Genomic DNA, 23,012 nt, shown 5'->3' with positions numbered 1-23,012 from the left:
GCATGGTAAATTAAGAATAAACTGAGCTTGAATTCTTCAGAAGATTACTAGCAATGTAACCCTGGGCAAATACCTACACCTTTCCTCTGTGAAAAAGGAATAATATCTACCCCAAAGGGTAGATATTCTGATAATTAAAACTTCATAAACCTTAAAATGCACTGGGATTTAATAAATAAATGGGAGTTATTATTAAACATCTTTGCACAAAACACTGTGAGAAAAAGACAAAACAGTCCTTTCTTTCAAGGAAGATTTCTTTCTATTGGAAAATACATAAAATATAAAAATAGAGAAAGTTAATGCAAAGTACATACAAATTCATACATTCAAATTACATACAAATTAATATATTCAAATTATATGCAATGTAGATACAAATTAATTTTAAGAGAAAACTATCTGACAGCTGGTCAACTAGAGAGGTATAGTTGAGTGCAGGAAGTAGAACTTGAACTGTGCTTTGAGGGAACTTAGGTTTAATGGAGGCAGAGGTGATAAGCAATTACCAAATGGGAAGAGCTACATGTTCAATGATATGGAGATGGATAAGAGGCTATCCTTACAAGGAGCTGGTCTGACTGAAACAAAGAGTATTAGAAGAAAAATGAAATGAAATGTAACCAGAAGTCTAGTTTGGGAACTATATTGTGAAAAACTCTAAATTCCAGACTGATGATTCTTTATTTCCTTCTAGTAACAATAAGGAGTCACATAGGGTAGATTGCTCTGCCCAAAGGAATATAAATTTTGATTTCTGAAACCTCTCAAAATATCTTGGAGTTTACAAGGTCCACTTTTTTCTTCTTGCCTATTTATTATATCACTAAAAAAGTACAAACTGGAACTATTAAGTCTTTTGCCTCATGTAAGTTCATTTATGATTTTTTTGAAATGCAGCACTTGAAAAAAAGTTTTGATAAAACTCATTGGGTTTCAAATAGAACTACTTGACCATATCTTAAATCCAAATCACTCTGGCTCTCACCATTTGCCAACAATAGGTCCCAAAGCCTTTCATTGTTTGGATTCTGATGGCTCAACATGACTGTAAATAGAAATTATTTCTGTTCTGGCCTGAAACACTGAGGGCTTTTCCAATTAGATTTTTTGGACTAGGTAAAAGAGGCCATTCTTTGCCTCATTTCTTACCTAGCCTTAATCACTGAATGGCCTTTGCTGCAGACAAACTGAAAATGGGAAAGACCTTAACTTAAAAAGAACCAAGGTCTCCCCCTGCATTGGAACCATCTCCAGTCATCTTAATCTCTATCTTGCCATTGAACACAGATGACTCTGGAGGAGAGAAAGAGGCTGGTGACTTTGCATAGGCCTCCCTTAAGTATAATTCACTTGCAAATAAAGTTATTATCCTTCGGATGTCATTGGTGCTTTTCTAGAATGAAGACCACAAGGAACCATTAAAAGTTTTGTTTTGTTTTTTTTTTTTAAATAGAGGAATGACATTTTCAGAATTATATTTTAAGAATATGAATTTAGCAGCTTTGAGGAAAAGAGAGAAAAAGCTGGAAGCAGATAAAATTAGGAGGATATTGCAGTAATGGAAGCAAGAGGTGAGCTCAGTGAAGAGAAAGGAATAGATGAGAGATTATGGAGGTTGGTGGAGATGGGTTTTAAAGGAAGAGCCAAGGATGACAGGATTGTAGAACTTGGTGCATATTGGTAGCATCAAGAAAAATGAAGAAATCTAGAGGGAGGAATGGATTTAGAGGGAAGAAGAATTAATTGTTTCAGACATGTGTAGAGTTTGAAATCCAAGTATCTTCCAGCAGGCAATTGATGTTGCAAGACTAAAATGCAAGAGAGATCTTAGGACTGTAAACATTTATTTAAATATCATCAATAAGGGATAATGTTTGAAGTATAGAGATAAGAGAAAGGAGAGGCAAGAAGATAAAGATCCCGTAAAGAAAGTTGAGAAGGAATATTCACATAGATAATAATCACCACCCAAGCACTTATATGAGAAGCCTGGAAGAGAGATCACCCTAGAGAAGAGAATGGAGGTCTATAATGTCAAAAGCTGCAGAACATCACTAGAATGAGGGCTGAGGAAAGGCCATGGGTTTTAGCAATAGAGAGCATCAGTAACTTTAATAGCCTTAAAACTAAATTTGTTATGAATAGATTTTGAACTCTAAATATCAGTTCTTCCCTTAAACTGTGGCCAATTAATTATGTGTTACTTGGCAACATAATTGTGAATCTTTTACAAGTTAAATAAGCTACTTATCTCTGGTTTCTTTTTTCAGGAATGCCTCAAAAGCTATTTTGTTGAATATCCATTTTTTTTTTAGCCTCAGGTTTGCTGAATATGTCGTTTTGGGTTGCAGTTTGAACTGTTTTTATTTTTTGGAATATATGATTCCTCTTTTTTATAATTTCTTATGAATGCAGAATGATTCTAAGTTACTTCATTTGCCTTTCTTCCATATTTGAAGTTTCTCCTCCTAACTGCATGCTAAGTTTGTCATTATTGAAATTATTATATTCAATCTCTAAAAGTCTTGGAATTTAAAGCATAGTTTCTACCCCCCAAACCACTGAAAGCAATTTGTGAATCTCTCCATCATTGCTTTTTGGTTGGTATTCAGATACTTTCAATACTTCTGCTATTTCCTGTATTAACGATGCCCAGATTTTTTGACAATTCATAGTCTTATATTGTTACCTTTTACTTCTCTTTTGAGAAAAATTTCTCAACTTCATTATTTTTGTTTCAAATCTGTTATTCTTTCAAAGCTTATGCTACTTTGGAAAGATTTATCATTATGTATTAAATCTTTTCTATGCTGCTGTTTGTATTTAAATTTTTTAGTTAATTTTGTTTTCTTCCCTAAATTCTTCCCTTATTTCTTATTTTAAGAGTTTTGTTTCACTTATTATTCCACAATTTCTTAAAGAGTCTACAGGACTGTCTCTTTTCATTGGCTTGTATTGATTTTTTTCCCCTTATTATTAATACTTGTTCAAATAGAAAAAAAATGATATTTTACTCACTCTTTTTTGTTTTTATGATCTTCCTTACTGATTTCATTATATGCTATGCTTTTAGTTTTCTTTTTTCACATTTTGACATTTTAGCTTTTCTCCTATATTAACAGCAACTTGCCTTTCTTACTCTTAATATTTAATCCCTAACTCTAATTTATAGTTCTCTGAAGTTGGGCCATAGGGGAACCTCAACCTACTTGTTTTGGAAGAACAGGGATCATTCAGTCCTGATTGCTATCTCTGATGGGAGTGGAGATAAGACTCTATTATTGATATTTCCAGTTGTATTTATCTGAGGCATGATTCTCATTACTCTTTTCCCTTTGAGCACCACCTTACCTTGTCTTACTCTTCTCTTTTTCTTTCTCCTCTACTGTTTCTGTCCCTTTTCTTTTTGTGGCTGCGCAAAATCAGTATTGACCATATTTTGTGGAGAAAAGGGCTTTGAATTATTGTCATTGCTGTGGAGGAACCCATACAACAGGACTCTGGATCCCAAGTTTCAAAACTTTATTAATCCACAGTATTAGGCAGCATAAAGTCAGTGGCAGATGAGAGTGTTCTTTTGTAAGTTCCTGAAATTTTTACATTGTGTTGTATATTGTATGTTTAGCTTACTTTAAATCTGGAACATAACTTATTTATTTTAAAGTTTTGATGGGGGAGAAACTTGAGATAAAAAATTGTTTTGCCATCTTGTTGATCACTTCAATTATTATCATTTTAATTAACCAACTTACTTAGTAGTTTTTGCTTTTAATGAACACAGTAATTTATTGAAGAGTAGAATCCCCATCTTGTATTTATTTTTGCATTTCATTTTTCTGGAAAGAACATCATATATGATGTAGGAATCCCAAGTTGAAATACTAGCTCTTCTACTTACTATCTTCATGATTTCTCTGACCAGTATTTTCTCCATTTATAAAATAAGGATCTTGAACTGGTTGATTTCAAAAGTTCCTTCCATCTCTTGAAACTATGAACAGATCATATTCTCTGGGCACTTTGATAGGGTTTTTTTTTTCCCCAATATAAACTTCTCAATTAGATATTGATTTCTTCTTTAATAATTTTGCTAGGGCTATAGCTTGCAATAACTCAGTCAGCATTTACAAGTTCCTTTTTAATCTGTACTTCTCTCTCTTTTCATCTAGCACCTTAAATTTGTGCCTTGTTGGCTATTAATGAATTTTTGACACATGAGAACATATCCCAATGTTTCCCCACATAAATGGTTTCAAGAGGGAATGAGCAATAATCACCAGGTCAGGTTGAATGAATATAAGGTTTATTTGTTGATTCAAGGTCCTTTCCACTTTTTAAGTTTGTGTATTTTAGACCTTCCTATCTATCTTTGCCTTTCTGGGACCAACTATCTACATTTGCTAGATAGGAAGACCACAGAACCTAAATGAAAAAATAGTTATGCTTAGTGGACAAAATATACCAGAAAAGAATTTGGAGTAAAGGTGTTAGCAAATATCTTATAAATCATTTCAATTCCTTTATTTGGAATATAAACACAATATCATACATAAAAGTCATTAATGCAGCATGTAAGGTGCCAGGTATTATTAAAATCACCCTTGTGGTACATTTTGATGCAAATTTGAAGGGGAACAGGGTGTATTTGAATAAAAAGGCTAATTTTAATTAGAACTTCTGATTCTTATATTAATTGAGGTGTGCCTTGTAGATAACAGCTTGAGAGTCTAAGCAACAATGACTGAAAAACCACATAGCCTGTGTTTGCTAGGAGATGAAATAAATACACTAGAAATTATGTGTTTATATTTATTTATGTATATGCAAATATTTTCTGAACCAAGATTCAATTTAGCACAAAAACATCACTCTGTTAAATCAAAGGTGCTTTTAATTCTTTTTTTTTTTTTTTTTTTTTTTTTAACCTCAAAATTGATGTCTTTCTCTTGGATACAAGATTGAATTTCTTTCTTAGGTCCTGTGTCCAGTATATGACATCAGTCACCTCTAGAAACACATGTTTCTTAGATTAAAATGTTTGGGTCAGCCTGTTTATTTTGATATTGCTATTGCTTATATGCTATTTATTTTAATTTTCTTAAATGTACCATTTTTCTATACTTATATGAAGATCTGCAATTATTCAATCTTTCAAAATTCTACTTAATGACTTTTTTTTACTGTTGAGTCATTCTTAAGTCAAAGCATTTTATGTATCAAGCATTTATTCATAAATAATAATTTGTAACTAATAAGTAATTGAGTCTCTGTATTCAAGGATTCATGGTAAATTGCTGCTTCAGGACTTTCTGTTTACAAGAGGGGAGCCCATGTTTATAAAGTGGCTTTTTTTCCCCTTTTTTTAGGGTGACAAATAAATACCAGAATGTAATGTTAATTGAATCTTAAAAGCCTTTTCCAAATGAGCAAACTTGTTTCTGCTTTTTTCCCTTTCATGTGATTTAGGTGTGTTTATCATTCAACCCTCAAAGTACATTGATAGCTACTGGAAGTATGGACACTACAGCCAAACTGTGGGACATTCAGAATGGAGAAGAAGTTGTCACTCTAAGTGTAAATTGATTATTAGTTACTATGATTCAACTCAGTTAAATAAGCACCCGGTTACATAGAAAGCATTTTATGTCTGGCATACAAAGCCAAAAAAAAAAAAAAATGTGGCTGCCCTCCAGGAGTATTTTCATTTTACTGGATAAGATATGGCATGGCCACAGATGAGAAAACACAAAGTATATATGTAACCAAGGGACCAGAACCTCACGTTGGGATGTAGAGAGGGACTAGATTTAATATTGAGGGCCCATCTCCTAAATCATGTCTTTGTCTTGTTCTGCTCTTTTCTTAAAAATTCTGTAAATCTCAAAATAGACCTTCTATCTAGGTTTTCACAGATGGTAAAAGAGTCCCAGCTTTTCTGGGAGCCCCTGGGGTAACAAACAATGAAATTTTTTATATTATAGTTTTTCCCACCTCACAGACAGCATGCAGGAAACATTACACAGTAGTCCATAGACATTTGGAACAATTCTCTTTTCCTCTTTGTCAAACTCTTCTTTGACTTGTAGCATCACCTATAGTTCAGATTTCCCTCAGAGAGGAAAAAATTGGATATCTCTAGAGAGACAATCCCCTGACATTCTGGTGAGCTTCTTCTTTATTTCAGAGACCTTCAGTCAGTCAGTCAGTACCCTAAGGACTTGGACTCCTCTCAGAAGGAAAACAAATTTTGGCATTGGTTTTTAAAGATATTCCTATGATTCCCAACTTCTGATATTCCTATGAATATCATGGCAGGGGATCTTCTGGGGTCATGTGCTTGTGAGATCTCAGCAATTTCTCATGCTGTCGATTCTCAGACTATATGGATAGCTGTACTTCTCAAAGCGTAGATTGTAAAGGTTCTCCAGCTTTTGTTGGGTCTTGTTTCAAAATGAAAAAATGGATATATATTGGGTTCTGGTGAATCTAAAACAGAGCGAAATGAAAGAAGGCAGGGGCCATTTACAATTAGTGATTTTAATTTTCAATACTTTAAAATTCAACACAGCCATTTTCTAATTGATTCTATTTAACAGACATTGCTATAAAATTTCCAAAACTGTTAGCTTGGATATAAGTAGCAAAATAATGAATCACAATCTCTTTTCTTCAGATTAATACAAATTTTCTACACACATGAAAAGAATCGGCAGAAGGGGGAGTGCTGAAAATTTAAAGCTTGCATATGGCACTCTCTTTTGTTTTTTTCTCCCTTTTGCTATTCTACTTTTGATGTTTAGAATCTTGCTTTTTGTTTTTTTACTCCTCCCTGAAACTTTAAGGGAAGAATGGATTATAAGGTAATATTCCACAAGATGAATTAATCACCTAGTATTCCACTCCTCCTGTGAAATGACTATTCAGCAGTCATGGTGATGTAATATTGACAACAAGTAGAACTATTCAAGCTTTGATGATCCCCTGAGATCTTTGGTTCCCCCAGAAATGGTACACAGGCTGAAGAAGAATATAACTGCTATTCAAAGCAAATTTATTTAAATTCTGGACTAAAAAAATTAACAATTTTGCTAACCATAAAACCAAGTTTAATTCCCTTACTTCCCTTTTCCCCCAAGTCTTTTGATTATTCATCTAGATAAAAACCTTGTGTCATTAATTCTTATCATTTTATGGGTCACTACTTGTTTTCAACAGAAGAGGCAATTAACTTTCCCCATTAATACCTGTGCTTAAAACTAAAAAATATGGCTTTCATTGCCTTTACTTAAATGGATCTGAAAAAATGAGTCATATACTGATATTTGCCTACCCATCTGCTTCAAGAGAATGAATTTTCTTTTGTTTTTAAATTATAGAATCAAATGTTCAAAATTTTACATTTCAATTTTTAAAGCTTATTTAGCCTAAATAGATTCTGAAAGTATATTTATATTTTATTTTAATGTAACATATATATCTAATTATAAAAACTCTTTCTGATAATAATTTTCTGCACAATTAAAAAGAATAATTATAGCAGTGAGAAAGACTAAAAAGTCACTTGGGTAATACATAAATACAATTAAATTAGACCCCTAAATATTTAATGTTACAGGACCATGATTTTCAGTTTACATGTATAATAGCTTCAAATTCCATCTTGCAATTAGGGAAACAAAGTGCTCTTAAGATTTAAAGATTTGAAAACCAGACAATTCAGTATAGTACCAATTGCTGTGCTTAGATAATCATTTCTATATTTGGGACACTTAAAAGTCAATGTGGGAAAACTGAAAAGACTTTTACTCATAATGATATATGCTCTATTTTTCTCTAGGGACATTCAGCTGAAATCATCTCCTTGTCATTTAACACCACAGGAAACAGAATTATCACTGGTTCCTTTGATCATACAGTTTCTGTATGGGATGTTGAGACTGGAAGGTATTTAGTTGTTTGTTATTGAATTGATATACTGCAGCTATTCATTAATTTAACTTTAATTTCTTCTTTCTACCATAAAGTACTAGCACACTCTGACTCACATATATCTATTTTTCTCTTTTAAAAACTAAATTAAGTATGTTTAATTATCAGTCTCTCCTTCCTCTCTCTCCCACCTTAGGAAAAGGGAAAAAAAAGATAAAAAACCAAAACAATTGTGCATAGCCAAGCAAAGCAAAATCTCACATTGGTCATTTTCAAAACTATGTATTGCATTCTACATCTTGAGTCGATTGTTTCTCAGGAGTTGCATAGCATATGATCCATCATTATTTAAACAAAAAGATGGCTAATCTTTGCATTTTTCAGAATTCTTAAGTCTTTCAAAGTTGTTTATCTTATGATGATGTTTATTATATAAATTGTTTTGTTTCTACTCACTGCACTCTGTATAATTTCGTGTTAAGTCTCCAGTTTCTTCTAAAATTATCCCCTGCCATCACTTTTGCTATAGTCATATCCCTCTACATTTATATATCATAATTTGTTCAGCCATTCCCAAAATTATAGTACCTCTTTGATACTACAAAAAAATTAGAAATATATTTGTAAATAATGGATCTTTTCATTTATTCTTTAATTTTATTGGAAAATATTGGCAAATGATATCATTGGGTGAAAGAACATAACACATTTTAGTGATGTTTTGGACAAATTGATTTCTAGAATGACTGTCCCAATTCATAACTCCACCAAGAGTGTATGAATATTTCTTTTCCCTTGAAGTCTTTCCAATATTATTTTGATTGTTTTGTCATGTTTGCTAACCTAATGAGTATGAGGTAGTTAATTTGCCTTAATTTAAGTTTCTTTAATTAGAAATTTGGAGCATTTTTTCATATGATTGTTGATAACTTGGATTTCTTCCTTTGAGAACTGCCTATTTATATATTTTGATCATTTACCAATTGAAGGAATAGCTTTTTTAAAAAATAAATGTGAATATATTATTTATCTTGGAAATGAAACTTTGATCAGAGAAACTTTTCTGCAAAGATTTTGTCTCTTCCCCTCCTGCTCCCCAATCTCTTGGTTAATGGCTTCTCTTAACTTCAGCTGTGTTGATTTTGTTTGTGCAAAACCCTTTTATGTAATCAAAATTTGCAATTTTATCCTCAGTGATCCCTTGCTTGACCCATTCTTCCTATGAATACCCTGTTAACAGAAATATCTATCTTCTGTAAATTATTGAAATAATGTAAAGTTGAAAAAAAAATGAACAATATAATAGCATAATGATTTAAGTTTGTTTTTGTATTATATGATCAATTTTAATGGATTTTTAGTAATACCAACATCTCAAAGATGAACACACACACAGATTCACCAAATTTGATTTGTTTTTTTCTAGTTTTTATTTTTGTCTTAGTAACAAAGAAATTAAGCAAATTATGTGATTTCCATTGTAAAAGGCTTGGCTGCAAATTCTAATTCTAATTTAGGCCCTTTATCTGAAGGTCCTAAATAGCAAGGAATTATTCAAACACACTTCTACCAAAAGGAGAGAAGGGAAACAAAGGGCCACTCTGTGCCACAAATTTATTATTCATTCTCTGAATAGGCAATAGTTCACTAATCAAGCATTAGGATATTTTCTACTTTCTGGATTTTAGATTGACCCCATTATTTTCACATTTCTACTTCTTTCAGAGATGAGGGGACTCTTTGTCATCACTGTCAATATTAATATTTTTAGATTTTTCATACTGTCTTATCAAACCATCCTTTACTTGAGAACATATTTTAATAATACTCCCATGTATTGCCATTACTAACCATTTCATTAAGCCCAAAGTTCATTTTGGGATCCACATGAAACAAAGACTTTGGAATTCATCAGCTCTTCCTTTGACTTAAAGTGTCACCATGTTCACTTAGATCATGGCTATGTTAAAAATCACAAATGTTTATCTTTTTTTTGCAACAGCTTAAATGTCTGGAGTTGGCATTATTTAATAAGCCATGAACTTTCGTTTCTTCCTTTTTCATTTTTTTAGGAAGGTATATACTTTAATTGGTCATCGTGCAGAGATTAGTAGTGCCTTATTCAACTGGGATTGCTCTTTAATTTTAACTGGATCGATGGATAAAACATGCATGGTGAGTTAAAGAAGACCTTTAGCTAACAAATTCATTGTCCATATGTGTGCTAAACTTTCATAATAAGAGATTATTAAATTTGGAAGCCAAAAAAGTGAATTTAAAAAATTTCCTCTTCTTTCTTAATAGTAAATGATGATTGTGTGTAAGCCAGTGTCATGAATGAATTTTTACTTTTAAGATTTCTTCTTTCTGAATTTTTTTCATGTTCCTTATAAGGGAAAATGGAAAATTTGATAAAAATATAATCAAGTAAAATAGTATCATCTTCATTTTTAAAAAAATCAGGAGAAATATTTAAAATAATATACTTCCTAATCTTGAAAGTGTAACATAATGGATTGTGAATTTAGACTAATTAAACTTCAGTATTTAGCTGGTGCACCTCTGTATTTGTGTGAGGGAAGCTTGGCTGTAGGAGAAGAATATTTGACCATGGAATGAAAGAAAGCTAACTGAAGGATCAAATTCATAATCTAAGCACAGTGTTTCAAATAACTAAGTCCCCCAATTACAATTATATTGCTTTTGACTTTGACTTTATATAGTTTTCTTAAATAGAAATTCTTGTTTGTTTTTTACCTTACATTTCAGCTCTGGGATGTTTTGAATGGGAAATGTGTTGCAACTTTAACAGGTCATGATGATGAAATATTAGATATCTGTTTTGATTATACTGGACAACTTCTTGCAACTGCTTCAGCTGATGGTAAGTAACTGATAATATATTTTACTTTAGCTTGTTTTTACTCTGCATCTGTGAGTCCACCATTATAGGAGCTTCTTCTGGCATAATTCAGCATCTTCTCATTTATATAGTTTCAGAGAGTTGCCAAGACTATTGAGAGGTTAAGTAACTTGTAGATGGTCACTAAGTCAGTCACTCAGAGACAATATTTGAATCCAGGCCTTTCAGAGTCTAAGGCTAACCTTCTGTTGACTTAATGCAGTTACTTAAAGATGTTCTAAGTCCAGTTGCTTATTTGGTGAGTGATAAAATAAGATATAACAAAAAGTGAAATACTAAAATACTAAGAGGAAAAAATAAGCAGATGAATTTTTTTCTAAAGATAGTACTTTTTCACTAATAGGATTATAATACTCCCTGGTGCAAACAGGGAAGTGCATTGATGGGATCTTAGCCTTAAATGAGCCTTTTGGTGAACTGGCCTCTTGTTCAATGGATTTATAATTATAGCCAAGTTATGTTAAATGCCTGACGTTATAATTCCCCTATAAAAGATCTGATTGTTGTGTAGATCTTCCTTAACTCTTTGTTAGGATGATCACACCATGGGATAGTCTTGCCATCTTTCTCCTTATTATAGCTAACTCTTTTTAGGATTCTAAATCCCTTCTAGGTTTAGCCTGCTAGTTGATGATGAAATCCCCTTCCCCACCTAATCCCCTTTTGGGGTTAATCTACTAAACTTCTCTATAGATTTAGCCTGCCAGTCAATGGGATTCTCCCACCTCACCATATCTTCCCTTTAATGTTATTTTCTTCATGGTTAATTGTAAATTCCACTAGGGAATTGGTCTTCCCGTTGTTAATTCTTAAAACCTCCTTTTCTTATTAACTCCAGTGTGCTATGTTTGCATAATAAAATAGCAAAATTTTTGTAACTTAAAAAATTTTTTTTAAATTGAATTAATTTGAAAACTTATTTTTTTCTTTGTTTCTTTATTTTATTTCATTATTATTTGCCCATGGTTTTCTTCCATTAGATTGTAAGCTCCTTGAGGACAGGCACCTGTGTTTTTGCCTTTCTTTGTATCCCAGTACTTAGCACAGTATCTGGTGCCTGTAAGTCGTTAACACTTATTAACTGACATAATCCTGTTTTGTTTTGTTTTTCCCAACTCTTACCTGTGTTGGAGTTTGATTCCTCTGTGGGGACACAGGAGAATGTGTGTATACTTACCCAGTCCTGACTTCCCTGACTTACTAAGCTGCAGACTAAGCAAGAGATTATCACTATTCTGTACTATCACTTCTTAACAGGACTATTCATTTCTCGCTGAACCCAGTTCCCTCAGAAACAAGCTACATTCTGTTCTCTGACTTCTTTGCAATTTTAAACATTGCCTCAGCCTATGCAAATAGCACCTTAATATATTAGTCATTTGTCTCCTTGTACTAATTGAAAGCATGGAGGCAGAAGAAGTCAGGAGCCAGTCATCTGGATCTTTGGCCCATTCAGTAAAGTCCCATTAAGCTTTATACTAAACACTGACTTTGAACTATCAAGAAATCAAAGGAAGAGTTAATGTTTGCAGAGCCTTTCATGGACTTTTATGCTTAGTTACTGGAACATTTATCACCAAAACTCCTCCTCAACATGCTGTTTTCTCACTTCTCTGGTATAAAGTTAATGAAATGGATGAAATTTATCAGAATTCATCTATTTGTAGGTGTAGAGTATAAAGGAAGGTAAGGACCCCTTTAATATGTGGAATATAAGGGTTATTTTTTACAAAAACAAATCAGATGCTCACACCCAACTCTGAATATGTGTATTTTTTCCTCTGATAAAGGAACAGCAAGAGTTTTTAGTGCTGCTACAAGAAAATGTATTACCAAATTAGAAGGTCATGAAGGTGAAATTTCAAAGGTAAGTTAGTTTCTCCTTTTACAACTTTTTAGCTAAAATTTATATCTTTTGAGAATAACCCAGCTAACCCAAAGGGCCATATATCTTAAATGAGTTGCTTAAATAAAACTCCTAAGATATAAAGAGACTGAAATTTAGTACATGTATTTTATGGTACACATTTTTTAATAAGTGTATCCTCAAGGAAGACATGATGATTGAAAAGTAAAATAAATTTTCCTCCATAATATAACATTCATGTCAGCCACAGAAAATTATTTGCACAGCAATAAAGAACTGAAAACAAAGTAGTTAACTTAACAAATGGGGAACAGATAAAGAAATTATGATCTGCTGAAGTAATAGCCCATTACTGCTCTATGAATATGTCATTGTGTATCCTTCGTTCTCCAAGAGAACCATGACATCCAAGAGGACCTTGATGTCAGGGAGGTGATGCCGGGACATGCAAGTGAATTGGATTGATGTGAGGGGGGGCTGGGCAAGGTCACCTTGATGGAAATCACCATATAACTATATAGTATAATGTTGCCTATAATATTCTACATTAAAAGAAAACATAGGAAAAATATGGGAAATGTTTTGTGGAGCTCAAAACTACACATAAAATTGTTTTCACTGCTTATTGTAGCCTTGGGTTTGCCCATCTTCAGGTTATCAAAATATATATATTAGAAAGACATTTGAAAACATTAGATGGACTCTAGAACTCTATACCCTCCATCCTCCATTCTCCATCTTGGAGTGTTATTAGGAATATTGTATGCTTTTCCTTACATTTGAAAAATAATTTTTTTTTTCCTTTTTCTTTTTCAGATTTCCTTCAATCCTCAAGGAAATCGTCTTCTGACAGGCAGCTCTGATAAAACAGCTAGAATATGGGACTCTCACACAGGACAGTGCCTCCAGATTCTAGAAGGCCACACAGATGAAATCTTTTCTTGTGCTTTCAACTATAAAGGAAATATAATCATTACAGGTAAGTTAAGAATACAAATCATTGATTTAATTTTAAAATAAGTTTTCATTATCAATCAGGATTATGGTATGCTTGATTTGAAATATATAGCTTATTTCCAAGAGGAACTAGCTAAAATGCCTTTCCCATACCTTCGTGATATGGCATTTTAATTCAATTAGTCAGTTTTAATAATAGCATAGTCTAGTTGCTAAAGTGCTGATCTAGAGAAAAGTTTCATGACTGGCTCATGACATTGCGTGACAATGGGTAAACTATTTACAAGGAAAATTTCCCTGACATAAAAAAGTTGGCTTATCCTAACTTTTACCAGGTACTTAATTTCATTTTTCATTAGTTTCATTGAACTTTCTCAAATTCCATTAATCTTTCTCAAAATTTCACTAACAAGAATTTCTTACTGATGCTGATGCATATTTGTTCTCTGAAGGTAGTAATAATGGTACCTGTGTTAGCATCCAGCCTATCTTGTATGCTTTGGGGGCAGCTGCCAAACAACCTTCCAGTCCATACTACATTTTATAAATGAGGAAACTGAAACTAAAACATTTTCCCGACTTGCCCAGATCTTCAAACCAGGCTTTCTAAATCTAGGTCCTTGGCTCTTCTAATTAGTTATGTAATGTGAATGTGAATTAGCTTATCTGGAGAGTAAGAGGAAAAGACCTAGAAAGGGCCAATATTTATAAAGAAAAGTCATGTTAGGAGAAATGGGAGTTTGGATATATCCCTTCACTTTCGCATCCTGACCATCTAGCACTATCTGCTCTAGTGGGATGCATGTGGTGAGTGAAGGCCAGGCTTTGCTTCATGATTCCTATTTTTTTTTTTGGCTGAGGCATTTGGCGTTAAGTGACTTGCCCAGTGTCACACAGGAAGTGTTAAGTGTCTGAGATCACATTCAAATTCAGGTCTTCCTGCCTGCAGGACTGATGATCTATCCACTGCACCAACTAGCTGCCCCCTAATTGTTTTTTTTTTTTCCCCAATTTTTACTAACCAACTGGTTTCAGTGGAGTAGGGAGCTCCCAATCCAGAACTTTTCCCAATGTACATCAGCACTTTCTCTGCAACTTTTAGTCTTAGAGAATTGTCTGGGGCTATATGTCAAAACTGGGACCTGAATGAAGAAGCTCTCCTTATTCCAAGGCTAGTGGCACATTCACTAATCATTATTAAACTAGTTAAAATGTGAGCAATTCAAACAAAGTTTTCTTTTTTATTATTTTGAGGCAGGGACATCTAATGTCTGAGGCTGAATTTGAATTTTGAGTCCTTCTGATGCCAGGGCTAGCGCTCTACTCATTGTTCCCATCTAGCTGCCTCCTATTATTTTGATTTAAAAAAAATAAAAATGTTTAATACATTTTCAAGTACAGAATTCATTCAGAGCAAGACTTGGTATAGAAATAACCACAGATGAATTTCTTTGAAATGGGATTTAATCTCCTTAGGCCTCACACCTATTGGTCTCTGTCAACTTACTTAGCTATGGGATATTAGGGATCATTATTTTACCAGGTTTTGAAAATTATTAGTGACTGGATATTGCCTTTGAATTGAGAGTTTTTATACATTTTCACCAAAGATATGCTTTACAAAAGCATATTTGCTGTCTGTGAAGTTGCTTGTCTGTGAAGCTAAGCAGAAAAGAAGTTTTGACTACTAAAGTCCTTTACTTTATACTTTAAAGGTTTTGATCTACTATTGCTACCAATTAATAATTAGCCTTTGGGAAGGTGACATGGTCATTTCATCTTAATGAGATAGTTTTCTGCTCCTATGCTAAAGATAGTTTTGATTGTTTGGGTAGAAAGAAGAGTATACTAGGTATCTTGGGCCTTCTCTGGTGGGAAAGAAAGACTTAGGAGAGAAATACCATAGAGGCCACAGGGTAAACCTAATTCACAGATAGGTAAGTTGAATATATGGAAGAGAATGATTTCTCACTTTGGAAATTAATCATATCTAAGATATTAAATAAGAAAAAGTCTGAATTGTAAAAGATAATGAGAACATAAACTTATTAAAAGTAACAATAAATAACAATAATGTCATTTGTATTACAGGTAGCAAGGATAATACCTGTAGGATATGGCGCTGACTCATGAAATCTGTATTCAAGAACACAAGCTTTTCAAAATGCAAGCAAGGTTTTCTGATGCATCATTTACTTTCTCTTTTCAGTATTTCTCCAAAGCAGGCTACTTACATGTATTGTATTTAGCTTGACAGGTATGACTAAAAAGACTGAATAAGTAGGTTTGGTAGTTGTGTGTATATTATTGGATGGGAATTACTGAAAGCAACAAACTAATGAGATGTTTTGACATGGGTTATTTCTTTCTTTTTCTTATTTTTAAAAAAAAAAGTTATGAATAGTATCATGTTACTGTTCAATGAAAACTAGTAGCTGAGTCCCTCTAAGATTCTGTTTTCAAGTACCATTGTAATGCTTTGTTTAATAAAATTTTTAAAGAAAACATTATTTGTGTTTTTCCATAATTCTTATTGGGGAAAAGTATTGCTTTGAAAGTAGGGAATTTTATTTGGAGTTGAGTCAGGGATCCTGCAAATAATAGGATTGTCAGATAGCCTATAGAGAAGCGGGATTTCCAGCCTTTAGATTTCTTTTTAGGATCATTTAAAGGTAAACTAGAATATCCTCCATTATTAAGTATAAACATACTCTTTATTGACAGTGTGTCGGTAAAAATATAGGAAGGTTTCTCTGTATAGACAGAGTGAACAAAATTTGAAATGTGTGACATTAAAAGCTAGATGTTAGATCAGTTATCTAAAGATATAAGCTTGAGAATATAAAGTGTCATCAGATGAGTTCTGTTAAAATACAAAATAGAGATAAAATCATTTGGATTGTAATTCCACAGCAGCTAGTTAGCAATTTCTGTGCCATTAAAAAAAACAAAGCCCACAGTAAGACAAGTGACACATAAATATAAAGACAAAGAACATTGAAATATCTCATCAAGGAAATTTTTAATTAAGATTTACCTACAGTAAGAAAATTTTCTCACTCTACTTCGCTTCCTTTCTTCCCTTGTTAAGAGTGGAAGCAACTTGTTTTATTGTTTGTATATCCTTAGAGGTACAGTGCCTAGTTTGTAGGAAAATTTACTAAATGCTTTATCTAATCTAATCTCTATTTTAAAAAAATGCTTTGAGTAGTTCTTTTCAGGAGAAATCAGATTTTCAAAGACACTGGGTTTTCTCTAAATGTAACATTTTAGAGAATCATCTAATTCCTCATTGAGAGATTAAAAACAACTGCAATTTAACATATCAACATGGAAATTTCTTTCATTTTCTCTACAATTCACAGCTGGGAAATCAAACTCAGATTTGAAAGGAACCTTTCTGGTTGAGAGAGAAGCAACTCGAACAAATCATTTTGCTTCCTTTTAACATCTTTCCAAAATCATTTTGCTTCCTTTTAACATCTTTCATTCATTTCTACACTAATCACACTGTACTTCCTATCCTGCCCAGCTGTCTCTCACATACTTTTTATATTCCATTCAAATTGACCTAATTGTTCTTTTTTATATATGGAATCCCATGTCTTTGCTCCCAAACTGGGAATGATCTCTATCTTTACCTATACTTCTAGAAACACTCTACTGACTCTCTTTTCAGTTAACTTCCCAGGGTCTATTCGCTTGTTTTACAATTCTATCTCTTAGTTTTCAGGACATATTGTAGATAGATTATTGGGCCTGGAGTGAGAAAGAGTTATCATGAATTTAGATGCACCTAAGTCCCCCTATATTCCCTTAAATGGGGTCATTTGTTTCCTGTCTCAATTTACTTTTTTCCCAAGTTAAATAGTGGGATTAGAGATAAATTAAGGATTTAATTTTCCATGTCTCTCAAGCCTGGGCTGACTGTAAGCTGGAACAATCCTTCATCCTTGCATTTTTCCCAAATGTGTTCCTAACTTCTAGGATGTAGACAACACCATACAATAGCCTAGAGACAATAGCTGAAGAAGAAAAACAATGAGCAAGAATCATTTCACATTTATGTGCTTGGAACTATGATAATTCGGTTAAATATTAAGTATCTATTTAGGATGCAACGTATTAGCTATTTGAGACAAAATCTTATCCTTTTGGATCTTAAGTCTACTTGGGCATCTGAAACTTGGAAATCTCAAGAGAATTTGAATAGCAGTCCAGAAGTTGATCTATTATTAACTTGTCAACCTAGTGCCACCTTCTGGTGTAATTTAATGTTACTTTTCTTCAGTATGGCAGTTCCTCCAATCTCATTCCTCAAGATGTCAGCTAATTAGCTCCTCTAATTCTAGGTAGCACTGTGTCTAAACCAAAAAAGTGTCACTCATTCAGTGGTCTCTTACCTCAGCAGGACCAGTGAAAAACATTAAAGTACATTAAAGTTCCTTTTTAAAATTCAAAATTTGATGAGGGGTTGGCAAAGAGATAAATTAGAAAAGCTCCCTTCAACATGTATAAACTTTTCTCTCATCCTTAAAAAATAAAGAATATTATGTTTATATTTTTACGCAAAGATAAGCAATCAACAAGCATTAAATGTTTGTGTCAAACACTGTGCACAAAGACAAAAATGAAATTGTTTTTGTCCTCAAGGATATAAGGGAGACATCATATAAGCAAAGGGTCTCTTGTTCACCATCCTAGAGCCAGGCCAACTTTGTCTCCCCCTTAGGTTTCTAGGGCTGCGCCCCTTTCTGTAATGCTGTTGACTCGAGTCCATTTTTATTGTGCTACTGCCCTGTTAGCCACCAGTGATTATCTTTCCAGCTCCATTTATTAATAACAATTAGCTGTTACTGAAAAATATTTATTTCACAGGGATGGCAAGAACAGAAGCGTAAATATTTGTCTCTAATGCTGAAGTGTCATAGTCCTTCTTATAATGTATTGGTCTATGGAGAGACCTAATAGTTTCCCCATAGTGTTGATTTTACCAAGTTCATGTCCAAATGAAGAATAACTACTGGATGAACCCTCATCTCACAACTGAGCTGGCTCTCCATAGCTCCTAGCTTCACATGGGCTGCGAATCTGAACAAAGATTTTACTCTATATCTGCTAGTGGCTGGTGGTTCACCATCCCAAACTCTTCAAATTCATAAAGCTGTAATATCTCACCTCTTTCACATAAAATGAAAGAACAAAGATCAAACCCAAATGGAACAAAGCATGGAGTCAGGGACCATGTATTATAGTATATAAGAAAGCCTCTCCTCTAGACAACATTTTTGTTTCTCACCGGAACACTGAGAAAAAGGTGTCAGAAAAAAAAGTCTTTCAAATGTCCCCACATGTAGACAAAGCTTTTAAAGATCCCTTTTCATCACATGGTTAGGATAGAGCCATTGGCTGAACATTTACCCCACAGATCTCCTGGGGTTTTCCATTTCATGTCGTCATACCTAGGAAATTGCAGCTGTGGTGACTATGTATCTTAACTAGAGATCTGGTTTAGTGGCTAATTCCTTGTTGTAATTACATTAAGAATATATGCAAAATGAATAGAAGGCAAATTTGGAATGGGAAGAAGAGTTGGGAAGCGAAGTTTTCTTTGTGCAGTTTTCATCAGTATTACTGAAAATTAGAAAATGACTTATTTCTTGTTGGGAATGAAAATGAAGTTGATTCTCAATCAGAAATGAAGATAATATAGCAGTTGATGATCCAATCATTTTTGCAACATCTTTGGCTCAGATTTTCAAAATTTCTCAGCACTTGGGGGATTTTAAGCATTACCATTTGAGCTCTTCCAAATTATTTTGGAATATGTCAGTGAAGGATATTAGTATGCTAAGCAAGGTGTTGAAAACCATCAGTCACTGTCTTATTAATTACATCTCATATTCATAAGAAAGCAGAAGGCTTTAAGAGGGAGATTTTTTTATTCTGGAGTTGTTTGGCAGAAGACGAGTCTCTTATGTACTGGAGTACTACAGATTTCGAGGTGACCTATGTAATGAGAATTGTGCCAAATAAAAAACTACACCTAATTAAGAGGAATCTTTTGTGTAACACTTTTTTTCCATTAGGAAGTGGGGTATTAAGTATTGCCTAGTGTATGGATTATTTCATTATTCAATATTATCTTTATCCATTAATTATATATTTATAAGTCCAACAGTTCATTTATTATATGCTTATTTTTAAATATAAAAGTTAATTTAAAATATTTTAAATATAATAGTTAAATAAGCAAATTTGAAAGGAACAAACATATGTGGCCACTTTTTCTCATTCTGTTACTTGGAGCTTAAGAGTTTAGGGAACTGAGAATTCATGCAGCAGCTTCCTGCTGAAATATAACCTTTTATCCCTTTCGGCTGCATTTTAATCCAATAAAAATGAGTCAAGATACGTTGAATAAAACCACTTATTCTCTATTAAAAAAAGAAAATGATTTTTAAAGAATTAGATGCTCCCGTAATTTTTACTTCATCCCTTTGTGTCACTAGGTGGCACTGTTTATCTACTGGCACATGGTAGACAAATACTGTGTATATTATTCGGGATTAACATGATAGAGGAAAACTTTTAGTTCTGTTCTTTATGGAAGAAATGTATAAAATGTTAGTGTTGTAATTGACTAATGTTGATTTGCCAGAAATAAATGTGGTAACTCAAGATAGAAAATTTTTTATAGAAAAATTTTTATCTATAGGTATGGACAGAATTCAACAGGCAAGTAAGTGGAGGGGGAAGAAAGGGAAAAGATTGATCTGCTTGTGCTTTTAGAACTTATTTTTACAACTCACAGTGATTGATAACCGTGATATCATTTATTTCATCACTAGTCTATCCAATGCATTTAACATTAGATGCAAACATGTATATACTTATTCATATAGTATATACACATACATTATATATACATATATGAATAAAATCATTCTATACATACTTCTCTTTATCATATTATCTTTCAAATCTTCTCTTTTTCTAGTTGCAGATACCGTCTTCCTTCATATGTCCTTTGTAGTTAATTTGGATATTTATAATAGAATGATTTATGCTCAAATTTCTTCTTAAAGCATTATTGTTACTATATACATTACTTCGGTTCTATTGATTTTGTTCAGTATTTCTTGTAAGTCTTATGTTTTTCTGAGATCATTAAGCTCATAATTTCCTAGAGTATAGTACTATTCCATCACAATCATTTGCCATAACTTGTACAGCCCCCTATCGGATAGGCTTTCCTGCAATTTCCAGTTCTTTGCCACCACAAACAGAGAACATATAGAGATTCTTTTTCTTTTTCTCTAATCTTCTTTGGAAATAGGCCTAACAGTATTGCTATGTCAAAGAGTATAAGCACTCATTGGGCATAATTCCAAATTGCTCTCCAAAATGGTCGGATCAGTTCACAATGCCACCAAAAATGAACTAATGTCCCATTTTTCCACATCCCCTTCAACATTTGTAGCTTTCCTGATAGATGTAAAATGATCTCAAGGTTGTTTTAATTTGCATTTTTCTAATTAATAATTTAGAACATTTTTTATATGACTATAAGTGAAACTACTTACCAGATTTATAGATAAGTGAACAATGTATGAATAAATAAGAGGGAAGGAACAGAGTAAAGTATAAAATGGATAATTTTGATTACATTAAATTTTTAAAAATTTGTACAAATAAATAAATAAATGTAGCCAAGATCATAAGGAAAACAGGAAATGGGAGGAAAATTATAGACAGTTTCTCAGATAAAGGTCTTATATCTCAAATGTATAAAATCTGTAAAATCTACAAGAATTTGAGTCATTCCACAATTGATAAATGGAGCAAGAGCAGGAACAGGCAGTTTTAAAATGAAGAAATCCATACAATTCATAGTCACAGTAATAGTCACTTAAAGTCTAATACACAACTATTGATACACTTTTTGTAGTTATAATTTTTCTTTTTATATCACTAACATTTCCCAAGTAATCCTCTCCATTTTACCAGGTATCCGTTCCTTATAAAAAGGAATAAAAAGGAGGAAAGCAGTAAAACAAAACAACTATCATGAAAGTTTGATACTCTCTGCAGTGTTCCATGTCAAAAGAGAGCCTTAAAAGAGATCAGGGTTCAAGTTTTGTCTCTGTCGTGTACTAACTGTGACTTGAGGCAAATCATTTAACCTTTCAATGCTCTTAAGAAACTAAGACTATGAATTGCAGAGAAGGTGCCAGACTAGTCTGGCATTGATGGAGGAGGAGGAAGTTTCTTTGCCTGTGATTTTTCTTTTTCTACTCATTCCTCAGTCAAATTGTCTGTTTCCTGTAGGAATTGATTGTTTCTTCAATTATTGTTATTCTTTTAATTGGTGGATTTCTAGTTTTTTTTTTTTTTAATATGATGTTTTTTATTTCTGTTATTTTGTCAGAAGTCTTCCTACTTAATCTTCATAATCATCTTTTAAACTATATGTGCCTGATCCCATCATCAGCACTCATTAAATACTTTGTTACCTATCTGTGTTATTGTATCTTCTAATTATCCTTTTTTACATTTTCTCTGTCAAGTTTGAGCTCAATAAGGGCAAGGAGAATTATATCATGTTTAAGTTCCCTTCATGCCCTAGGCTCATTGGGAGCATTTAGTATTTTTGTCAAATTAAAGTAAACTGAATTTAATATAATTTCCTGATCAGAGACTGGGGGTGGAGAAGGGGGTAGATTATTCTGATCTCTATAGTTTTTTTTTTTTTTTTTCTTGAACTAGACAATATAAATTATAAGAAAGCCAACTTCTTTTGGGGGAAATGACTAAGGGGGGTATCTCCTTTTCTGTCCTGGACTCTGCTTTGTCTGTGCTGTCTGTGCTCTGGTAATAACAGTGTAATTCACACATCATGGTTAAAGTCAGAGTGGGAGTGATCAAAAATCCTTGATGTCACTAGTGGAATCTGGTGATTCTTCAGTAACTATGGTAGCCTCAACCACAATGCTGGGCAATTGTAGTTTTGTGTGCATGTGTGTGAGAATTAGGGTTAAGTGACTTGTCCACAGTCACACAGTAAGTGTCTGAAGCGATATTCTAATTCAGTGGGGAGGCAACTGTAGTTCCCATACAGAGTTTGCTGATAATTAGAACTGTCCCACAGGAGATGAATTGCCTTGGGAGGTAATGAGTTCCTTATTCCCATCACTAGAATTGTTCAAGCAGGAGTTGGATGATGACAAATGAGACATCTTGGAGAAAGGATTGATTGCTTCATTGGTAGTTGGATTAGATGGTATGTAATACCCATTCTTAGATCCTGCTTTTAGAAGATACTATCCGGAA

At 33.1% G+C, this 23,012-nt stretch overlaps 1 protein-coding gene across 2 annotated transcripts in view; it reads left to right on the top strand.

Annotated features, from left to right (window-relative positions):
* DAW1 (dynein assembly factor with WD repeats 1) overlaps positions 1-16,184 on the top strand; it is a 71,059-nt gene extending 54,875 nt beyond the window's left edge. For both annotated transcript variants that reach the window (XM_074298493.1, XM_074298494.1), the window contains exons 8-14: positions 5,470-5,577; positions 7,841-7,947; positions 10,005-10,107; positions 10,702-10,816; positions 12,646-12,722; positions 13,539-13,701; positions 15,771-16,184. In XM_074298493.1, the coding sequence (XP_074154594.1) occupies positions 5,470-5,577; positions 7,841-7,947; positions 10,005-10,107; positions 10,702-10,816; positions 12,646-12,722; positions 13,539-13,701; positions 15,771-15,805 (708 nt within the window). In that variant the 3' untranslated portion in view covers positions 15,806-16,184. The remainder of the gene's footprint in view (positions 1-5,469; positions 5,578-7,840; positions 7,948-10,004; positions 10,108-10,701; positions 10,817-12,645; positions 12,723-13,538; positions 13,702-15,770) is intronic.
* Positions 16,185-23,012: the final 6,828 nt, after the last annotated feature.

This window comes from Sminthopsis crassicaudata, chromosome 3 (assembly GCF_048593235.1).
Source record: "Sminthopsis crassicaudata isolate SCR6 chromosome 3, ASM4859323v1, whole genome shotgun sequence".
Lineage (NCBI taxonomy): Eukaryota > Metazoa > Chordata > Mammalia > Dasyuromorphia > Dasyuridae > Sminthopsis > Sminthopsis crassicaudata.
This window is presented reverse-complemented; position numbering and strand designations above follow the sequence as displayed.